Source organism: Antechinus flavipes, chromosome 4, assembly GCF_016432865.1.
Source record: "Antechinus flavipes isolate AdamAnt ecotype Samford, QLD, Australia chromosome 4, AdamAnt_v2, whole genome shotgun sequence".
Taxonomy (NCBI): Eukaryota; Metazoa; Chordata; class Mammalia; order Dasyuromorphia; family Dasyuridae; genus Antechinus; species Antechinus flavipes.
In genome coordinates this window covers 93229781-93253057 of record NC_067401.1, presented here as the reverse complement: position 1 = coordinate 93253057, position 23277 = coordinate 93229781, and the positions used below count along the sequence as shown (strand labels likewise).

The 23277-nt window shown below is 32.0% G+C and overlaps 1 protein-coding gene across 1 annotated transcript in view; it reads left to right on the top strand.

Annotated features, from left to right (window-relative positions):
* RYR2 (ryanodine receptor 2) overlaps positions 1-23277 on the top strand; it is a 522738-nt gene that overhangs the window by 331227 nt on the left and 168234 nt on the right. The window contains exons 65-69 of the mRNA XM_051996568.1: positions 14192-14252; positions 16888-17126; positions 18466-18547; positions 18735-18865; positions 19946-20266. Coding sequence (XP_051852528.1) covers positions 14192-14252; positions 16888-17126; positions 18466-18547; positions 18735-18865; positions 19946-20266 — 834 coding nt within the window. The remainder of the gene's footprint in view (positions 1-14191; positions 14253-16887; positions 17127-18465; positions 18548-18734; positions 18866-19945; positions 20267-23277) is intronic.

Sequence of the window (23277 nt, the reverse complement as noted above, 5' to 3'; positions counted from 1 at the left end):
CCTGATCCTTGTTATAATGTTTCTATATATTTCTAATTTCTTCTCCCTGCTAACTCTTCTACTTTAAGTCTGTTCTTTAACTTGCCTTGCTTAATCTCCTTGCTTAACTTGCCTAATTTAACCTCCCCCAACCCATGGATTCCTCCCTTAACTTCTCCTTGACCCTTTCCTTCCCTCTTTATCCCATTTTCATCAGTCTACAAACTTTGTCCCACTATTATTCTATACACCCTTCTGTACCCCATCTTATCCTTTATCCCTTGCCCATTAATCTACCCCTTCCCACTGCCATCAATCTACACAGCTTTCCCACCTTTTCTTATTCCCTTCCCTCTTATTTATAGATTTTGGAGGGTGCTATACCCTTCATGGTATATATGTAGTGTTGCCTATTTAACCCATTCCCAATGTGAGTAGACTTTCATAATTATGAGCTCTTCTCCCCCTTCTACTACCTTGTTACACCTCATTTGTGTAACATAATGGCTGTTTTTACCTTTGGCTTTTTAGAGCTAAATCATACTCAACTCTGCCCCAATCTTTCTTTTAAGCTACCCTGTTACTTATGTCAATCTTAAAGATATGACATACATTTTTATTCCAAAAAAAACCCAAACAATTTATTCATGTTAAGTTCCTTGAAATTAAGTTTTGATATTGGTTCATATGTTAAATTTGTTATTAATTTCAGGTTTGTGAGACAAAGCCCTGAAAATCTGCAAGTTCATTGAATGTCCATTTTTTTTTTCATTCAATATTATGGATGGTTTTGCTGACATCATATTTTTTACCTCAGGCCTAGTTTGAGCAATCAAAAGAAATTGCTGGTAGATATAATTCCAGGACCTGTGGTCTTTTATAGTGGCTGTTGATAAATCCTGTACAATTCTAACTGTAGCATCAACATATTTGAATTGTTTTTTTTTTTCTCATTTCTTGTAAAATTTTCTCTTTGATCTGGGGGTTACAAAATTTGATTATAATATTCCTATGTATTTTCCACAAAGGATCTCTTTGAGTGGTGATTGGTGTGTTTTTTTTTTTTTTTAATTCACCAATCTTTGTTTGCCCTGAGGTACAAATTTATTCTGTTTGTGGGAGAAATGTGGAAAGCTTGAAATTTACTGATCTACTCTGCCATCTTCCCAGAATCCTTTGTTTCCATGATTTTCTTCTATCACTATCATTTGTTTTCCCAATTTTCCCTCTATGTTTCTTATTTTTAAAATCCTTTTTGAGCTCTTCTAAGAATTCTTTTTGGTATTGAGACCAGTTCACATTTTTCTTTGAGGATTTGAACATTTTGGCTTTATTGTTTTGTTCTTTCTATGATCAGATTTTTACTGTTGTCATTATTATTTGTTCATTTCTCCAGCATATTTCTCTTAACTTTTAAATTTATGTTAAAATTGGCTTCTACTGCCAAGATGGAGGAAGCACTGTCCCAAGCTTCAGTTATTTTCAGAAGGTTGTAGGCCAGATGAGAAGGAGCAGTATGTTTTCAGTTCTTTCAAGGTGCTAATTCTCATGGCCTTTGCTCTGGTCTGGGCATGACCATAAGCACTCTTTTTCACGCTGGAACTGTGTGACCAAGGTGCCTACTCCTCTGCAGCCATAAGTTGTGGTGCCCTTCTTGCCCTGAAACTGCAACCCAGAACTGTGACCCAGAATTGAGGATAGATAATGCAGTACTCTTACTGCAGGCTAAGTAGACTAAGTATTTATATGAAACAGTAAAATCCTCCATAATAGAATCAAAAAAACAAAAACAAAAACCCAGTAATACTTGTGGCACAGATGCCACAGATGCCTGCAGAATAGTATTTCACTATAGATTTTCTAGGATCCATATGGAAGTAAGTTTTAAAATTTATGTTTTCATGTAGGAAAAAGAAAATATCAGGTGGCTGAAATTCCATATTCTTCCATATTCTTATTTTACTGAAACCTTTTGGTTTTTCAAATTCCTGAAAATGAGATGTCAGTCAAAATTAGGATAGTAATCTCATTATTTCATGTAGATTTAAAAGATTACATTACAGAGTAATTAGTAAATATGCTAATTACTGAAAAGATCATTGAAAACACACAAGAAATAAAAAAGTTCTTTAGTTTAACCATGTTATTGAACTTAATAGTGACATATATACTAATATTATATCATAATGTAACTATAAAGATTTGTCATACTATTAAGTTAGCTCTAAATTATGCTACTATTTCTTTAGGAGTGATAGATTTTATTTACTTATTCCACTGGGATATCGTGTCAGATTTATTCCAGCAAGCATCTATTAAGCACTTGATACATAAAGGTATTATTCTAGATAATTAATAGAGATGTAGAATAATTTGAACACAGAAAATTCACAAAAGGAAAAGGAATAAAAATGTAAAATAAAAACACAGAATAATTTCTGAATTTGTATGAGGAGCTTGAATAGACCTCATTTACAAAGTAGCATGTGAAGTCAGCTTTGAAAGAATTCTAAGAGGCAGAGGTGAAGAGTGAATGCATTTAGGAATAGGGGTAATTTGTGCAGTAGCACATATGGATCAAGGAGGACTATTTCATTCAAATGTAGCATTTGCAAAGGAGAGTAATGTGCAGTGTGACTAGAAATGTAGGCCAGAATTAGATTGTGAAGAGCTTTAGATGCAGATATAGATAGGAGGTAATCTGGTTAGATTTGATCTTTCAGACTATCAATTTGGCAATTGTGTGAAGAATGGATTTAAGAGCAGCTTGTCTAGAGGAAAAGAGACCACTTTCAAAGCTCAGTGAAAGATGATCAGGACTTTAATTAGAATGATTGGGGTGTGAGTGGAGGGGAACTTGTAAATTACAGAGATCTGGTCACTGTCCTGAAACCTTTTCTTTTCTCTGTACTGTTTCAATTAAAGTTATTGTCAGCTCCTGTGGATTCAATTATCCCTTTTCTGTAGGTGATAGTCATATCTGTTTATCCAACCCTAACCTCTAACTTGCTCCAGTCTTAAATTTCCAAATGCATTTTAGACATCTCAAACTGGATAACCTCATATATATCTTAAAGATATCTTAAATGATATATGATATATATATAATATATGATATATAGACACCATGTCTAAAGCTGAATTCATTATGTTTGCCTCCAAACTTTCCCCATTTCTAAACTTCCATATCATTCAGGAGATAACACCATCATCACAGTGACCCAGATATGCAACCTAATTGCCATCCTTGATTCCTAAGTCTTCTCTCCTTTACCATGTCAACTTGCATATTTAATCATTTGCCAAGTCCTGTGGATTTTATCTTCCTAGAATCTCTCATATAAACTTTCTTTTTTCCTCTGACACTTCTACTACTCTGTTTCAGGTCCTCATCACCTTTTGCCTGGATCATTTCAGTGTCCTTCTGGCAATTATTTGGATATGACGGTATAAAGAAAAAGATATAAAGAATCAAGATAGGTTTTAAAGTTGGGGATCGGTGTGACAAGAACAATTGTAATGTCCTCAATAGAGATATACAAGTTAGGAAGGGGTGAGAAGTGTAGTGTTATCGATAATTTTTTTCCATATAATTCTATAGTGCATTTCAAATTCTTCAAAAACACAATACAAAATTCAATTATCGATAGTAGACTCATTAATCTCAAATAGAAACAATTTTCTATGGAGGTGTACTGACTTTGAAAACTATAAGTTAAATTTTTCTTTCTTGTATTGTATTTTCATTATCTTGGTAAACATTTCTCAGTTTACATTTGCTGATCATTTTGATACTTTTGCTCCAGAGAATAGAACAAATCATTAAGGAACTTCTGATATATAGAAGATATCCACAGTTGACTAAGAGGATAAAGGAAATTTTTAATTAAGCTATGACTTTTACAATACATTTTAAGACATTGTTCTGAAGAATTCCTGTCCTTAGAACTCCCTTTGTACTTACTTACCTAGTAGTCATTTGTCAAATTCTAGATATAAGTTTAGGAACAGTATATTAGAAATATAAATTTTTTTGTTCTAAGTAAAATATTAGCTATTAAAATTTTGTTTCTTTTCACAGTATTTAGATTTATTTGTTAACTTGCTAATGATGCTTCAAGAACTGATTTGGATTTTTAAAAAATTTTATTAAATGTCTATGATGTGTTAGACATTATGATATGTGGTTTGTATACAACAGTGAAAAACTCTAATTCTTGTTTTCGAGGATCATATTTTCTAGAGGAAAATGTAACATATATATAAATATAATATAGGATACGTTATGATAGAAACAAAAGAGATGTAGACAAATTTTTATTTTGGAAAATTTCAGAAAGGAGGGATCACTTTATTCTGGGAATACCAATAAAAACTAAATGGAATAGAAAACAATAAACTTGAACCTTTGATAGAGACAAATGTTTAATAAGCAGAAATAAGAAAGGAATGCATTCTAAGGGTATAAAAATATCATAAATCCATGGAGAGAGGAAATGGCAAGATGAGATCAAAGTAAAGTTTGGCTCTATGGTACAAATGACCTAAGTGAAATAAACCTAGAAAGATAGGCTACTGCCAGGTTGTGAAGAACTTCAAATAACAGATAAAGTCATTTTATATTTTATCTTATAAAATCTTATATCTTTTATCCAAAAAGGAGCCAAAGAAGGTTTTAGAAAGGGAAAGACATGCCCAAATTCATACATTTTAAAGTATTATCATAGCAATATGAAGAGTGAATTATGGAAGATAGAGATAAGAGGTCAGGAAGCCAATTAAGTGGCTACACAAATGCAGATGAAAAATTATGAGGATCTTGGCATAGTACCAATGTCACTGAACAGAAAAGGAGTGATGTGAAATATATGGCTATGACAAGATTAGGAAATTTTTTTGATGCTGGTGATGAGAGAAAGTGAAAAGTAAATTTTGGCTCTGAACTTTTTAATCCTTTTGGCAAGGAATCAAGAGAATAAGAAAGTTGAGAAGAAGGGCACCTTTAGAGACAAAGATGATTAGTTTAGTTTTAGATATGCTAAACTGAGGTTTAAGTTGAACATCATAAAGGAGCTAGCTTGTACAAAGTTGGAATATAAGACTAAGCTTAAGTGTAAAGATGTTTTTTGAATATGTAGATTTGATAGTCATTTTAATAGTGTTGTGGATCTTTGAAGCCATAGAAAAGGAAGAAATCACCAAGAAAAAGTATTACTAGAACAAGGAAGAATCTGAGATACATCCTCCATTTCCTCATCTGTAAAATAATGGACTAATTGACCTCTGAGGTCTTTTCCACAGGATCATATGATATATGTTTATGAAGTAGGAAGAGGAAGATGAAAAGGTGAAAGATTAATAAGGAGTCATCACACAGATAAGAGGAATATCAGGGAAAACAGTATCACAGAAGCCATGTGGAGAGGTAGTACTTATCAGTTTCAAATGCTACAGAATTAAAGACAATTTCCTTTAAAATTAGCAAATTAAATGTTTCATGTATTCTACATATGTTCATAGACTGTGTAATATTTATCAATGATAGCAAATTGATGAGTTAAAATTGTGTCAACTCTTGTTTTTGTTGAGTGATTGTTTAATTGATGGTACCTACCTTCATCAAAGGCTATTAATAAAATGATATAATTTTTAAGCCTAGCAAAAAAAAAACAAAACAAAAAACCCACAAATTTTCATTTAGGTTTGTTCCTTTATGATTCATAAAAAAAAGCATTATGATATACTGTCTCTCCTGTATACTATTCTATTTCTAGAAATACGCATACATATCTTGGCCCCCCCACATCACACACACACACACACCTCCTACAACCCTCTTTTAAAGAAAGAACAAAGACTGCTCCCCTACTTCTTTCTAGTTCTCTGTTTCATTCTCTCTTTTCACTATCTCTCTCCATCTCTGTTTCTGTCTGTCTGTCTCTCTCTCTCTGTATGTGTGTATGTATATATTGTGGTGAATATTCATCACTATTAACATTATCTATTTATAATGAATTATATAATTTAAATATATGGAAGGAATACTTTTGTATACATATCTATGTATGTATATGTATATGTGTGTGTATATATATAATTACATAATTAAGTTTGGATCTGAATTTTAGAAATATTCATTACAGAAAATCAAGCTATATTTGAATTTAGTACTTTTATAGCATTTCTGTCAAATGTCCAAGTGAAAATACTATTGTACTCTTAAGGCAGTCATTTAATGCATGTGAAAGAAATGTGTCCTTAATTCAAATTCCTACCAAATTAAAAAAAAAACATACCTATATTCAAAAGACTTAGGAGGAAAATATAATCAATAGAGGAAATTTCTTATGTAGCTCTATATTTTATTAGTGTTATATAGTATAATTTTGTCAAGTTTTTAATCATTAAGAATATTTTATTATAGCTCTGTATAGATAATATATACATATGTGATACATATTTATATTGCCAAGTATAATAATAAAAGTATTCTGTTCTAGAAAGAATATAGTAGATGTGATTTTTAATAGAAGAAATAAGAAACTGGTAAAAAGAAAAGTCTTTGTTTTACTGTTCTTTCTATAGGAGAGTCACTCCAGAATATATTGAGGTAAAAGGCTTATACTTGAGCTTTGATAATTTTTTTAATATTGAAGGGATTATGTTCTTACCATATCTCTATAAAATGCTTATTTATTTGTATATATGTATATGTATATATGCAGATAAATGTAGATATAAAAATTGTTTTTTGCTTTTCCTTTTCTCAGTTTACATATCTGAATTTGCTGCCTCTGAGCTTTCATTTCTATAACTCAACCCAATACCTATGCCCAGCATTTGGTTTAAAAAAAAAAATGACACCATTTGCCAATTATGAATTATCAAAGATATGAATTCCAGACAAAAGTTATAATATAAACAACAGACTTCTATCTCTTATTCTTTCAATCCCAATGATACAAAATTTCCATCTATATGTTTAAAAACAATTCCCTATCACTACCTTCCTTTTCTCTCATCCCTATTTGCTTCACCCACACTATTCCCATTGTCTCAATCTGGTTCTTTTCCATTATGGTCTGCATTCTTGTTCTGTCTTTAAGCTTAGCTACATCTTAAATCTCTTCCTTCTATAATTATGTCTTCTGGCATTCAGAAATAGTTGGCTTCCTCAGAAGACTGTATCCATAAGCTATCATTGACAATACTATCTGTACCTACTTTCATAGTCCAATAAACACTGATCCAGCAAGGATAGTTGATATAAACCTTGCTCCCCATTATTACTTTAATTCTCCCTCTCAAGTACTATCATTCAGAAACCTTTCATATTTTGAGATTTACTCTATCCAGATATATCACCCCAATAGAAATCCAAGAGTAATTATATTTAAGTTTATTCTTTTTTCTTTCTTGAGTATTTTTTTTTATGATGCAAAACATTTCAATAAAAATCCCTATACCCCAAGAAATACCCTCCAGAAAAGCAAAGTTAAAAAAAATTTTTTTTTCAATCTATTTTCACATACAATAAATTCTTTGGATATGGATCATAAGTCCTCCTAGAATAGTTATATTTATAATTATAAGATAATTATATTGCTATGAATAGCAAAGTCATTCATAGCTGATCATCCCACAACATTGCTATTACTTTGTACACTGCATATTTTACTTTGCTTGAGTTCATGAAGTATTTCCAGTTTTTTTTCTAAGGACATCTTGCTTTTCATTTCCCATCGAACAATAATATTCCATCAGAATAACATACCACACTCTATTCAGTCATTTTCCAATTGAGAGGTATCCCCTAATTTTCTAATTCTTTGACCTAAGAGAGTTACTATAAATATTTTTGTACACATAGGTTCTTTTCCTTTGTTTTTAAATCTCTTTTGGGATTCTTGCTTAGTAGTATCCTTGTTAGATCAAAGGATATGCATGATTATATAACCCTTTGATTTTATATAATTCATATCTTTTGTTTATCAGTTGAGGAATGGTTTTTATTTTTTTAAAATAAATTTGACTTAGTTCCCTATGATGTGGGCAGGGCCCCAAAATGATGTGATTAGTAGCAGTGCAGAGAATTATGAGAACTCCTCTTTGGTTGGCGCAGGTCCAACTTGAAAGAATTCACGAACCCAAAATATTAGACTCTCAAAGGGAAGTTTATTGTTGGCACTGAAGAAGTCAGCTTTTGCTAGGAGACTGACTTTCCAGTGACAGAGTCCTGGCAGAGAAATAAGTGTCTTAGCAGAGAAATCCTGGCAGAAAGATAAACAGAGGTATTAACACTGAGAAGAGAATGTCTTCACAAGGGCAGGGGCCCTGACAGGCAAATGGCTAAGAAGAGAAAGAGGTTCCTTGACAAAGCATGAGCCTGTTTTGGGCCTCTACAAATTATAGTTTAAAATTGCTTTTTTTTTTTTTTTTTTTTAAATAAGAGATCATTTTGAATGAGATTCCTTCAATTTTGTCACTGCCTCCAGGCCTAGATTTCCAGTTGAATAAAATCACTTAAATTCGAGCTAAGTAAGAGTGGTCCTGGACTAATAGAGGGTGCTGCTAGTCAGTAGAGAGTATATCTAGTCTCACCAAGATAATAGAATTGAACGAGATAAAATGAGATCTTTCAAGACAGTTGTGAAAATCGAGTAAGGCTTCATCTATTTCAAAGTTTGAGTAGGCCTGAAGGACTTTAAGGTCAAGGGCATACTTAAGTCCCCTTCTTGTTATCCTCCCTATTTTAGCCAAATATGGGCAACTATGTACTTGTTGGCCAAGTTCAATTTCTTGGGTAGTTCCCGCGTTTAGAATGTAAGATCCTCAGCCAATAAGGATGAGGGTCAGTGGTGGGAGGGGGAATTTGCGTTAGGGATAAAAGCGCCGACCCTAACCCCTACGGTGCTTCCTCTCTTCGACTATCTGCTCGATGGTGGGACACCCGATTCTCGGGAGAACGTAAATAAACTTTGCTTTGCTTCTAGAGATCTATCCAGCTGTTTTATTAATGGTTTCTGACCCACACAGAATGAAGACACTTTATTTTGATTCCCTGAGGCAGGTCTCTCCCAAAGGAGGGTTTCTCAAGAGTTCAAGGAAAGTTTCAAGAATTCATCCATGGTTTCCCCACCAAAGTCAGAGGACAGTTTCAGGGTTCCCCCTATCAGCTGCACATTAGAGAAATGAGGCCTTCATCAAAAAAATTTGCTTCAAAAAATTTTCCCAGCTGCTGTGGCTAACTTTTTTTAGATATTATTCTTATATATTCAACTCACACCTGTGTCCTCTTTCTATGTATACTCCTTTAACTGCCATCATAATGAGAAACTCATAAAAGTATTATCCTTTTATAAATCTTATTAAGTTCCTTATAATTTACATTTCCTGATTATCTCCTTATGGTTTTCCTGAGTTCTGTATTTGAAAATCAGTTTTTCTCTCCAGCTCTGGTCTTTTCATTGTGAACCCTGAAAGTCCTTTATTTCATTGAAAATCAACATTTCCTTGATTGTTGGAATCTCCTTGATTCTCCTTGATTGAACACTGAAAAGAGTAGTGTCATATAAGTGATGAGAGAAGCTAGATCGCAGAGGGAAAAAAAAAATGAGAGGAAAGAAAGTGGAGGCAGTGAGTAAAGACAATTTTTAAAGGAGTTTGGCTGAGAAAGAGAAGAAATACAGGATAAAGAGTGTTGTAGGATTTAGGGGATTTTTAAGGGAGGAGAAATGAATATGTATGCAAGTGTCAGGAAAAGAAAAAGTAGATAAGGAGAGATTGGAGAATAGAGAATGATAATAAAAGCACTGTTATATAGCAGATGAAAATGTATGAAATGTATTTCTATATTTATAGGCTTGATCTTAATTACAAAGACCGCTTTTTCATCTGAGACAGAAATTAAAAGAAAAAAAAATAGAGGGTTATGTCAAAGAGGTCTTGTGATGACAAAATTGAAAATGTGACCTGTTTGTAGTTGGAGGCATAAGGGATTATAAGAGTTAAATAGTTTAAGGAAGTAGGATGTTAAGATATTTAAGGTTACATTACAATGTATGTTGAAATCCCTTTGTGTGAAGGTAGTTGTTGAGCTAGAGAGAAATTTCTGGCTGTTAGAAACTGAAATCTTTGAGAAAGGAGGAAATTTAGGATTAAATTGTAATTTGCATACATGGAGCTTTACTCTTCTCTCTACCCTTGATGATCACCTTCTCATTTTCTCTGACAAATTTGCCTCGCAAAGGCTCCCTTCTTCTCCTATCTTCCCCTGGCAGTGCCTCCATGTTTCTTTCTTCCTGTTCACTCATTCCCTGTTATTTACAAATATGCCCAATTTTTTTCATCTTAAAAAAAACCAACCTTACTTGATCCTGATTCTATCCCCTCAAGCTGTCATTTTTATCTTGCCTCCTTTTCACTGTGAAACTTCTAGAAATGATTCTCATTTCTCAACTCATTTTGCCCATTCCCCTCGTTATTCAACTGAAACTGCTCTTTCCGAATTGCCTAGTGTTGTCTAAATTGCTAAATATAATGATCTTTTCTCCTTCCTCATTTATATTGTCCTCTGCAGTATTTGAAAGTACTAACTACCTTCTTTTCCTAGATACTCTTTTCTCTACAGGTTTTTGTGATATTGATCTCTCTTGGTCTAATCATTCCTTATTCTCCTTTCTTATATTATAATTCATATCCCCGACTCTAAATCTGGGCTAGCCTAAGGTTCTGTTTGGGTCCCTCTTCTGTCTTAAATATATTCTTTCATTATTTCCTCATTTACTTCCTATACCTTTATCTAGCCTTAATCTTTCCAGAGCTTCAATTATGTATCACTGATTATTGTTAAACATTTTGAACTGAAAATCCTGGAGAGATTAGAAACTCAGCATATCCAAAACAGAATCGTTTATCTTTTGCTCTCAAAATTACCTCTCCCCCAAACTTCTGTATTTTTGTTGAATTTACCAAGTTTATAACGTCAAAGTCATCCTCATTCTCCCAGGCTCCACCTATCCAACTAGGTCTTGTCAATTCTACCTCCACATCTCTTACCTAAAATAATATCCTAATTCGAATTTTTATCCTCCCTCACCTGCATCTTCCTCTTAAGATATTGATGAGGTCTAGATATGGGGTACCTAAATTAAATCAGGGTTTCATTGAGGTCTAATGGCAGATTTAGGGTACAGGGAGTCAAATAGAGTTCCCCTACAATCCCTTTGGATTTGGCCAAGGATATGGAGTTAACTAAGTCTAGTAGCAGTGCAAGAGTTCCCAATAATGTAATTTATTGGCCCGAAAAGCTAGGTTGATAAAAGAGATTTATTAAGGGGTTTGGAAGTAAGGTTAAAGTATAGTTAAGGAAATAGTGAAGGTAGAAATAAGACACTGAAAACCCAGCTTGGCTCTTTTATAATGGGAGATTTAGCTAGAGGGGCCTGTGGGTGTAGTCCCAAATTGGCTCAGATCTGGGTGGGGCTGGGACAGACCCAGATCTTCTATTAGAATTCAAAGGGACCAGGATTTGTGAATCAAAAGGTCCTTGACTGATAATTACATCAACTAGGAGGGGTTGGGAATCAGAAAGAAAGGAATCTTAAAGGGACCACACCTGCATCAGTACCACTTTAGTTCAGACCCTTATCACCTTTCATCTGTATTATTGAAAATCTCCCTAGTTTTTCAATCTTCTCTCACTGTCCTATACATTTTTTAAATTCTTTTTAAACTTAAATGCAGAACACGAGAGCATTCAATATGAAGCAATTTCCAATTCACAGAAATCTATGTAATAAATTTTATACATTGATTTCAAAACAACCCAGCTGTTCTGTGATACTTTCTAGATTGTTTTTCCCCCTCTATTTTATTTTTCCCTCCTTTCCCTTCACCTCTTGTCCTATAGAAGGCTACAACAAAGTAGTTTTTCTTAAATAGAAACCTGAACATATAAGTCCCCTACTCAATTCTGTTTACTTCCTATTGCTTCTGGGATAAAATAAAGTCATTTATTTAGCTTTTAAGATCCTTTGCAGTTTGGCCCCAGCTTATATTATCAGTGCTTATGAAACTTTAGTTTCCCTTCTGCATTTTTTAATACTAACAAATTGGATTCTTTTCCATTCTCACCTCTCATTTCTTATTTCTGGCTCTTATTCCTGGAATGTATTCACTTCTCACCTGTGCCTCTTAGAATATCTAATTCCCTTAAAAACCCAGTTTAAGTACCATTGCCTATATTATAATTCCCTAATTTTCCATCTTTCTACTGCTGCTTCCCTCTCGCATTTACTTTGTATTTAGGATGAGTGAGTGTGTGTGTATATTATAGCATTTATTTTGAAGATACTTGTTTCATATGTGTGTATGTACATATATATAATATATGTAGTATATAAGTATGTTATTTCTCCATAAATATGTATATATGTACCACCCCCACACCCATACACACACATATATATATTAATGTATGTTGTGTCTCCTTATGGGAGATTAATTCTTTGAGAACAGGTGCTATTACATATGTGTTTTTGTAGCCTTATGCCTGGAATTTAATGGGTAGTGAATAAATGCTTATTGATCAACTAATAGATTAGAAAACAGCAAATGACACAAACACCCCCATCAACTTCTTAAAATTTTAACAATTTCCTACTAGCACTTTCTGCTCTTACTAATGATGCAAATATAATGTATCTGGTTAGTGATCTTAGTGAGTGAAAGAAGTGAATTACCTAGTTTGTATACTCTGTTTTATTTTAAATTCTTACTTTTGAAGGAGAATGGGAAGAGTATCTTTTTAAATATCATAAAGTGTATATCAAAACCCAATTAGCATTGTATATCATGGGAACAGATTAGAAGCTTACTTGAACTGAATAGAATATTCCTTTTTTTTTTGCTGTTATGTAACATATTTCAAGAAATATGGAGAGCTAGATGGTGAAGTAGATAAAACTTAGGCTGAATTTGGGTATATCCTAATTTAAAATCTGGATGTAACAGTTGTCTTTCATTCCTCCTTTTTTCTGTATTTCACTTAAGTTTCCAGATTTTTTCTTTCTCCAAATGAATTTCATTATGTTATCTAGATGTATGAAGTATTCCCATATTACTTCAGCATAGTTCCAAATCTATAGTCACAAGATGAAATATTCTGTGGAAGGAAGCAAGAAGACCATTGTACCTTATATCCTCCTTATGTAGAATAATGTGACTTTGCCACTACAGAATAAAAAAACATATGTTATACCCAGTTTGGGAAGGAGTTCAGGACCTTTACCCAAGTGGAAATTATAAAATATTTGTTGCTAAAGCAGTAATTTATGAAATATTCTAAAAACATAACCCCTGTCTTTAACTATATATTTTATTATTGACAAAGCCAGGACTGTTTTTGAAGGAGGATTTGTTGATTACATGAGCTTTAAAAAGAAGAAGCTTTATTAAGCTACCTATCAATAGAATTTACCTTATTGTTTTGTGTGTGTCACTTTATTTCTATAAATGTTCTTGTCATCAATAGAAAAATTGTATCATATTGCATTCATATATAACAATATATGTCCATGCATATTGAATATATTTTCTGTGTTCTTTATGTCCTTATTTTGTATTTATAGGATATTATAGGCTATGTACTTTGTGTTTTCTGCATAAAAAGCATAAAACAAAGTTGTCATTTCCTATAACTTTCAAAGAGACTTATGGGTTTCAATATCTTATTAGGGAGTTAATGTGATTCCTAGGAGATCTGACTTGCATTGTCATGGGACACCAGATTAGCTTCTTTCACCTCTGATGCTTTTTTGCATGATTGGTCTCTACCACACCAAGGAGTTTAATTTGTTTGAGGTGAATACTATAAGAATTCAGTTAACTTGGATTAGTTAAAATGAAATTTGTATAAGCTCAAGTGAAATAAGTCTAGCCTGAGTTAAGCATCATTTATGAGTGCTTCTTGAGTATGTTGACAATGCTCTATTGCTTACCTACCTGCATCTGCATTTTCACCATTACATAAACAATGTGCATGATTTTTAGCTTGATTGTAAAGTCATTACCACTTAATTGGTTTTGCTGTGTGATTTACTGGCCATTTTAATACATATATAATCATTTTGAAAAATAAGCAGAGATTAAGAGGAATGAGATTTTTCTGTAATTGCAGAGTGATTGACAGTTCACTTTACTTCTTGTTTAGGAAATGATGCCTCTTCAATTGTCAACTGCCTTCATATTTTGGGTCAGACTTTGGATGCAAGGTAAAAGAAATATATTCTATCAAAATCAATGAAAAGTGTTAAATATAAAAATGGTGTGAGGGGCTATTTATTGAAATCTGGAAATTGTAGAACAAAATGAACAATTGTAGATTGTTAGTCCATTTTTGGAGACCCCTCCCCTTTATAAGTCTTTAGGTATTTGTTAACTATAAATATTGTTTGCATTATAAGACAGCTTTGTATTTCCAGGAAAGCATACAGTTTATTATTTCAGTTGTGTCCAGGAATTGATTTTGTGTTCAGGAATTGATTTAGTTCCATTAAAGAAAAAAAAAAAAAACTACCATAAACAAAGTACTATGCTATTTGTCAGGGAAAGAGTAAAAGAAGTAAAATGACTTTGTTTTTGTTCTCAAAGAGAATGAAGTCTGGATATGGACCATACAACATAAAACACTTTATGATATAAAGTAGGATTTAATAGTATCAAGGAAAAGCCCTGTTTAATTTGTTATGAGAGTTTTTGGAGCCATCACATGCATATCATGGATGACATTTTCTTTGGGTTGCACCTGAGATATATCTTGAAAGAATGAAATTATTTCAACAAGTTGTATCATGGAAGGTACTCCCAGTATAGGTGATGTCCTAATTTTTGTGAGTGCAGGGAATGGGGAAAGTATAGGATGAGGCAAGGGAGTAAGGAGGAGCTAGGTGGTCCAGTCAATAGAAACTTGGTCCTGGGCTCAGGAAGACCTAAATTCAAATCATACCTTCAGCATTTAATAGCTATGTGCCCCCAGTTAAATCATTTAACTTCTCTCAGCCTCAATTTCCTCATCTGTAAAGGAGAAATACAAATATTCTATATCTTCCAGGGTCATTAAGAGGCTAAAATGAGAGTTGTAAAATGCTTGGTAGACTAAAGGGATATATAAATGTGAGATATGCTATTAATGGATAGAACATTCGATTTAGAGGAGGTTTGAATTCTAGTTCTGGGAGACCTTGGGAGAATAATCTCTTTGGCCTTAGTTTCCCCATCAGTAAAGTAAATGATTTTAATTAAATGATTTCTAAGATCCCTTCTAGCTTGATCAGTTTGATCCCAATAACATTATTTCATTTTATTTTCTAATTTGACTGGAACATATATGAAAGTGAGTTGCCTGAAAAAAAAAATCAGTACATTATATTGGATTTAACAAATAACATGTCTTTAATGTCAATCTAAGGATTTAGTATTTTATCTCATAAACAATGGGAATCCACTGAAGTTTTTCTGAGCCAATTAATGAATTCCCTATAGGAATTATTATACCTTAAGGGGATCATTTTGGCAGCTCTGTGAATGAATAGAGAAGGGAGAAAACAAGAAAATGAAAGCTGTTAGAAAGATATTTTAATAGCCCAGGAAAAAGGAAATGAGGTTTGAATTTGTAATAAAAACAGATAGTAGAAGTTTGAAGCACAAGACATAATAGACACAGAAGTGATAACAATCCAGAATAAGGAAGAAGAAAAAGTTGAGTATAACAATTTTAAGCCTGTAACATGGTGCTGTCACCCAACATAGGGAAATTTAGAGGAAAGGAGGAGTTTATGGTGGAAGACAATTAGGAGTGTTTGGTGTAAATTGAGTTTAAGGTTCTAAAGCAACATTCTAGTAGAGGTAATCAGTAGTCATTTGACAACATAGAATTGGCATTCAATTGAGATATTGGAGCTTAGTGAATAAAGTTTAGTCATCTCTAGGTGATGTTTTAAGTCCTGGGAGTAGATACCTTTATCCAAAGGATGAACGTGAGTAGAGACTTCTCTTTTTAGAAGTTAGGAAGGACAAAGATTATGACCAGAGTTATATCATGACTGCCAAAAAGAAAGCTTATTAATTGAATTCAAATGCAGGACACTTGGCATCATTTGAACCTCTATACTTCAATTTGCTTAGCATTCATTTAAAGCATTGAAAATAAGATTTAACTTTAAAATTATTCCATGATATTTCTTAGTTATAGAGATAGCTCATTATAGTTTAACAAGTTATTTGCATTTTATACGAGGTTGGGAAGGAATGGAAAACCAGTACTCTTAGACTAACTTCAACAATTATTGAATATCTCTTTGATATAGATATTTAATGTCTTTGAACAATCAAGTTCATTAATATTTTATTATTTCCCTCTTTAAAAACTAAGATTCCCCTTATAAGAAGAAATGTGTCTTCCTCTAAGTATTTTCCTAAAATATTTCCTAAAACTATTTTCCTAAGAAGCCTTCAAAAAATTCATTCAAGTTTTGTTTATTTAAAATGAATGGAATTAAAATGATATTTTTTGTTTGGTGTAAAGATTATGAACTATCAGAATAAGGTCTGTTAGGGGAGATTGGTTAAGAAATTTCTGAGCCTCTTAGAAAAATTGTCTATTATAAAAGTACATGAAAGGATGTAGGATACATAAAGCATTATTAGGGTAGACTTAGATTATATGGACTTTCTTACAATAGAACTATTTTAAAGGTTATGCATGATTCTTGTTTAGAATAAGTTTTGTTTTGGCTTGGTGGATTATTCAGTTTTAGAAATCAAATGGGAATCACAGATTTTGTTTGTAGGACATTTGATCTTATGAGAAGATATAAACAGTTTTGTATTTTTATACTTACTACCTAGAACGGTGATGAAGACTGGCATGGACAGTGTTAAAACAGCATTGAGAGCATTTTTGGATAATGCAGCTGAAGATTTGGAGAAAACCATGGAAAATCTTAAACAAGGACAATTTACTCACACTAGAAACCAGCCAAAAGGAGTGACTCAAATTATTAATTATACTACAGTGGCTCTTCTGCCAATGCTGTCTTCACTGTTTGAACACATCGGACAGCATCAGTTTGGAGAAGACCTAATATGTATGTGTAGTATCTCTTACAAAGATTTTGAAATATCATTTCATTATAATCAGGGATTGTAATGGCAGTATATTTATTTTTTACAGTGAATCCTTTTTATAGGACATGGTACCTCAACAAGTCATAGTTTTGTTTTTGTTTTTTTGTTGTTCCACCTTTGATTTTTACCACATTTAATTTGATAAATTTTTTATCTGTCTATATCTTTAGCTATATCTATCTATATTTATAAACTTTATATCTATAATTCAAAATCATAGAATTTGAATTGTGCTCTCAAATTAATAATTTTGAGTACTAGGGAAAGGAGTATTTGCAAATCAACTTTGCATTTCTTGATGTAAAAATAATTCAGTAAATCATTGTTACCAATACTTTAATTGGTCACTAAAACAACAGTACTTTCATGGTTGACTTTAGATATATCAGGCTGACTTATCTGCCTCTCCTCTTCTTTATTTGTATGACCATACCTTGATGGAGTCACTTCCATGGGGCTCAGTTTCTACTTCAAAAAAAGGGTTAGGGGCAGTTAGGTGGCACTATGGATAATGCACCAGTCCTGAAGTCAGGAGGACCTGAGTTCAAATCTGGTCTCAGACACTTAACAGTTCCTAGATGTGTGTCCCTGGGCAAGTCACTTAACCCCAATTGCCTCAGCAAAAAAAAAAAAGGGGGGGGGTGTTAAAGATGATTTAAAAGATACATTCTAGTTCTAAATCCTGTAATAGTAGCTGTCCTGATTTAAAGCAATAAACAAAACAATTTGGAGCCAACATAGTCGTAGTTCTTCATAGTAGCTGTCCCCAGTATCCCATTCATTACTAAAATACAAATAAACTTTGAATAATACCTTGAAATGTTTGTTCAAGTTATTGAAGCTAACACTGCTATATTTTTATTAATTATGTGTCAGGGATAGAAATGGAAATCAAAACTTATGTTCATTACTTCCTCTTAAACATTTTACTTTTCTTATCCTAAACATTGTATTTGATATTATGAATTATACTGTGGTCAAATAAACCTGGACTTCTTGGTGCCTCCGTATTTTCAATCACAAAATGAAAGATAAAAATATTTTTAAAGTATAATGAAGAATATTATTCATACTATAGTTTGAACTTCTTAAAACTAATTCCTAGACCCAAAAAAATTTTTTTATACTTTATCTGTATATTTTTCTTATTCTTTTGTTTTTAATTTTTAGTTTTGCATTGCTTTAAAGTTGAGGTTGCTTTGTATTCGAAATTTTCTTGCATGCCAACATAATTTTGAAATTTAACACTTAAAAGATGATATTCTTCATATTTAATTCCCTCCCCTATTTTTTTTTTAGTGGAGGATGTACAGGTTTCTTGTTACAGAATCCTGACTAGCTTATATGCTCTGGGAACCAGCAAGAGTATCTATGTGGAAAGGTAAGAGAGAATGATTTTGATCAAACCCTACAACTACAATACATGTTGCTCTTTTAGATTATCATTTTCCCTTACTGTAGACTTGATTAAAGCTAGTCTCTAATTTTAAAATTGATTGATCACCTGAGGTATTAAGGGAGATATTGGATATTCTTTAAGTTAACAAGCCACTAATTTATACTTACAGGCAACGATCTGCATTAGGAGAATGCCTGGCTGCATTTGCTGGTGCTTTTCCTGTGGCTTTTTTGGAAACACATCTGAACAAACATAATACATATTCAATCTATAACACTAAGTCTACAAGAGAAAGAACAGGTAAAAACATTTTAAAGCAATTATTTTGAGATAGTAAGCTAAAGATGAATAGAAATTTTCTCATCTGTTCTACCTATGAATTATAACTCACTTTGCTTCTTTAAATTTATTCACATGAACTACTTTAGCTTTTAAAACTTTTAATAACCTTGCCTTGAAGTATCATTCTAGCCTGTACATAATTGTATACTCTGTGATCTAGCCAAACTAACTATTTTCTCTCTTTCTCACATACAATGCCCATTTTCTGTGGCTCAAATAACCTTCCTTACTATTGCATCATAAATTTTTTCTTGTCCTTTAAGACTCAGGATAATCACCATCTTCTGCAAGAAGACTTTCCTAATCCCTACAATTACTAGCTAGCACCTCTCTCCCAAACTATATTGCGTTTAATAACTGTGTATTTATTTGTATTTCTTCTCTTTGTGTTTGTCATTCATATATATATATATATGTAAACATTATATATCCATATAAACATTATATATATTCACACACAAATTTGTCTCCCCTGTTAAAATATGAATTACTTCAAAATAGGAATTGTTTCATTCTTTGCATATGTACTCCAATTAAACAGGTTATTGATACTTATTATAAACTATAATTATTAAATTATAATTATAATTATAATGGACTATTATAAACACTGAGCATATCACGCTCTGGCCAAGCAATGTACCCTGTCAGGGTGACAGACAAATATTTTTATGTGACTATTATTTTTATATTGAAGTAAAGAAGTAAAATAACATTATTCTTATCTACTATAATATTCTTTCTTGATTTACCCCATTGCTATATTATTTCTAAGCCTGGAAAGCATATATATATTTTATAAATTTTACCTTTTAATTTTTTTATGGTGTTCTCCATATGAATTTTTTTTGGTAAGCCCTTAAACAAGAATTGTATGCTATATTTCATGGAACAGAGAAGAAAGGAAAGAAAAAGCCTATAATTCTTAGGATCTAGATGGTTCAATATGTAAAGAAAGAATATAATAATGGAATCTGAAGAGTATATGTGCCATCTTTATTTCCTCCTTTTAACACTTTAAAAAATATTCTTGTCTAGCTCTCAATTTGCCAGCTAGTGTGGAAGAGGTTTGCCCAAATATACCATCTTTGGAAAAGCTAATGGATGAAATTGTGGAACTTGCAGAGTCTGGAATTCGCTACACCCAAATGCCGCATGTCATGGAAGTTATACTGCCCATGCTTTGTAGTTATATGTCCCGATGGTGGGAACATGGACCTGAAAACAATCCTGACAGGGTAGATACATGTTGTACAGCCCTGAATTCAGAGCACATGAACACCCTTCTAGGGAATATATTGAAAATCATTTATAACAACTTGGGTATTGATGAAGGAGCTTGGATGAAAAGGTTAGCAGGTAAGATTTTAAGAGTATTGCCATATTAAAAAGGATTTTGACTTCAGAACAGTTATTCAGATAAGTAAAGGATATATAATCTTTTGTCCATATTATTTATGGAAACTCAAGATCTACTGTTAATTAGCAAAACTGATTTATTTCTTATAGTTAGATCTTTGTTTCATAAACTATCATGGACTAATAATGATAATAAATTTTTTTTTATTTTCTGGGTGAATCTATAAATTTCTTAGACTTAATCCATTTTTTAATATTTTGGTAACTTTCTAAATATTTAATTGTCTAAATTCCTAAGTAAACAAATTTCCCAAACTTAAGAAATTATAACTAAATCTATAGATCCATAGTCTATTGATTTAGGTGACAAATAATTCTACTTTTATTGTAATATATCAATCTATAAGTATAGTAAAGTAATCTGGGAGTTACTTTTTTTTTAAAGCAGGCATCTCAGCCATAGCCAATACCTTCTCCTCTTTTTCCTCCTCACCATCCTCCACAGTGCCCTTGCTTTTATATCTGCATTGATCTCTGCTCAAATCTGTGATTTTGCTTAGCTTTGGGGGGAATTGGATTAAGGCAACTGATTCTACCATAGAGAAAGAAAGAAATTGTTCATCAGAAGCCCAAGCTTGAAATCAACAAAAAATTTGAGAAACTATAATGAATAATGGAGGAAACTCACAGACTGTGCGGGATCCTGCAAATAAAAGATTGAGGACATTTGGTTCTATAATACTTTTATATATCACTGAACTAGAAGAAAGCATAACTGTCAAACATCATTCAATTGATGGAAGAGTGTTTTACCTCAAAGAGTAGTCTCTAGAGAGGACTAGAAAACTTGAGTTAATGTTATTAAGAAGAAACTTTTGGTGCAATTAAAAAAAGACACTGAGGATATGGTTAAATTGATATTATTGAAATAAAAACAAATAATCTTTTTTTAAAAATAGGGATAGGGAAGCATTTAAAAAAATTGATGACTATGATCTCATGGATAAAATTGTATTGTAAAAATACAATGGCATTAGTGGCCATAATGCAAAAGAAAAGATTATCTAATTTAATAAAAATTCAGAGAGTGATGGAATAACTTTTGGGCCAGACCTAGGAAAGAGAGGGATCTGATGGATATGTAAGTCATTATGGATACTGGATCTGATGGATATGTAAATGATTGTGGATATGGATGATTACAATGGAATTATAGAAGGAAAAAGAAGTGCCCCTTTTGGATATAGTCTTGATTATTGATAGTTATTTATTAATTTCATTTTTATTTATTAGGTTCACTCAATTAACTTTATTTAATATTTATTATTATTAATAGTTATTTAATAATATTATCTTACTATGGAGGAAGGATTGTTTTAAAAAATACTCCCAAAATATTATACTTTTCTTGTAAAAATAAAGAAATATTCCTTCTTTGATAATGTTAAATTTGTAAGTTTCAAGTAGTATAGGAAACCTTTTTTTAAAAATATTTTTTTCAAAGTTTTGAAAAAGTAGTTATCTAGAATCATGGTGTAATAGGGTTAAATATTTTCTTTAAAAAAATTTGTGTGCAAACCATCAATGACAAAGCTTGTACTCGACTAGATGTAATTTTTCTTAATCTATTGCTCTTGAGGGTGTGGGGGGTGGAGAAGAGACAAAGAAGCTGACAGTAATAACAACCCAAGATTCTAATCTTATCCAAGTTGATGGCATCCAAGGATGGTAAAACTTTCTACAATAGAACTTGTAGCTGTTATTTTCACTGTGATTCTGTGAATCAGTCATACAGTAATAAAATGGGTCATGTTTTCTGAATACTGAAAGGCAGTGAGATAAAGTGGAAAGAATGCCGCACTTAAATTTGAATTCTGGCTTTAAAACACATCATTTAGAGAATGAGTTAAGGGGGAAAAACACTGGCATTCAGAATATGGGCGAATTAAAGTATAAAGAAGTTAGCTGTACAGGCTTGATTTTCTTATTTCTCTTTGAGTAGACTTTGAGACTATCATCATTGTTTCGAACTATATCCTCAGGACCATTTCCAGAGACAGAATATAGAGCTAAACTCTGTGCAAGTAGCTGCTAGCCCTTTCTGAGAATCTTTAGGGTTTTTTTTTTTTTTTTTTTCCCCAAGGTTTAATTCAGTTGTCAAATTCTATGGGAAGATTTTACTTCCTTGATCCTACCTCATTGTATTTTATATTTTGATGTATCAATTTTCTGTGCCCCCAGAAAAAAATGGTAAATCACTTAAGAGCAACAATTTTTTTAAAAATTTGCAAATAAATAGCACTTAATATATGCTTTTTTGAATGAAAAACCTTGTATGTAGCGTTTAGAAGTTTTTTTGCAATTTGATTTAATAAAATAATTTTAAAAGAAAAAAACAAAAGTTAAAAAAGACACTTTAAAAAACTATTATTTAATACTATAATTTAGGCAAGATAGTCTCATCTTCGCTGATCTTCTTGGGAAATAAAAATATTGTCAAATTCCATATAAATTCTTATATAACTAATTTTTGGAGATGACATTTTTCCTTTCAATTTTCTTAAAACAAATGTGGGTAATTACATTCTTTTACTTTTATTTCTTATCATTGAATTTCCATCATTTTCTACTAATCTAAGGCTAATGAAAAAAAGGTATATTCAATTAAATGCAACAAACATTTCTTAAGTATTTATTAAGTGTAAGTTCTATGTTAGTCTTTGAAGATCATTGTTATTATTGTTATTGTTATTCCACTATCAGAATAAATCAATATTTGCTTTTTAATTTATGGTTTTGGAGTATTGCCTGGGGCACTAAGAAATTAAATATTTACCCAGAGACACATAGCCATTTATAGGTCATAGTAAGGGATTAAACACAGTTCTTCCTGTCTCATGATTCACTTCACCAATTTAGACCAAAGTACTGAGGATATGAAAATCTAAACCAAGCCAAACAAAAACAAACAAAAATTAACTACTTGCCCTCAAGGAGCTTTCATTCTCTGG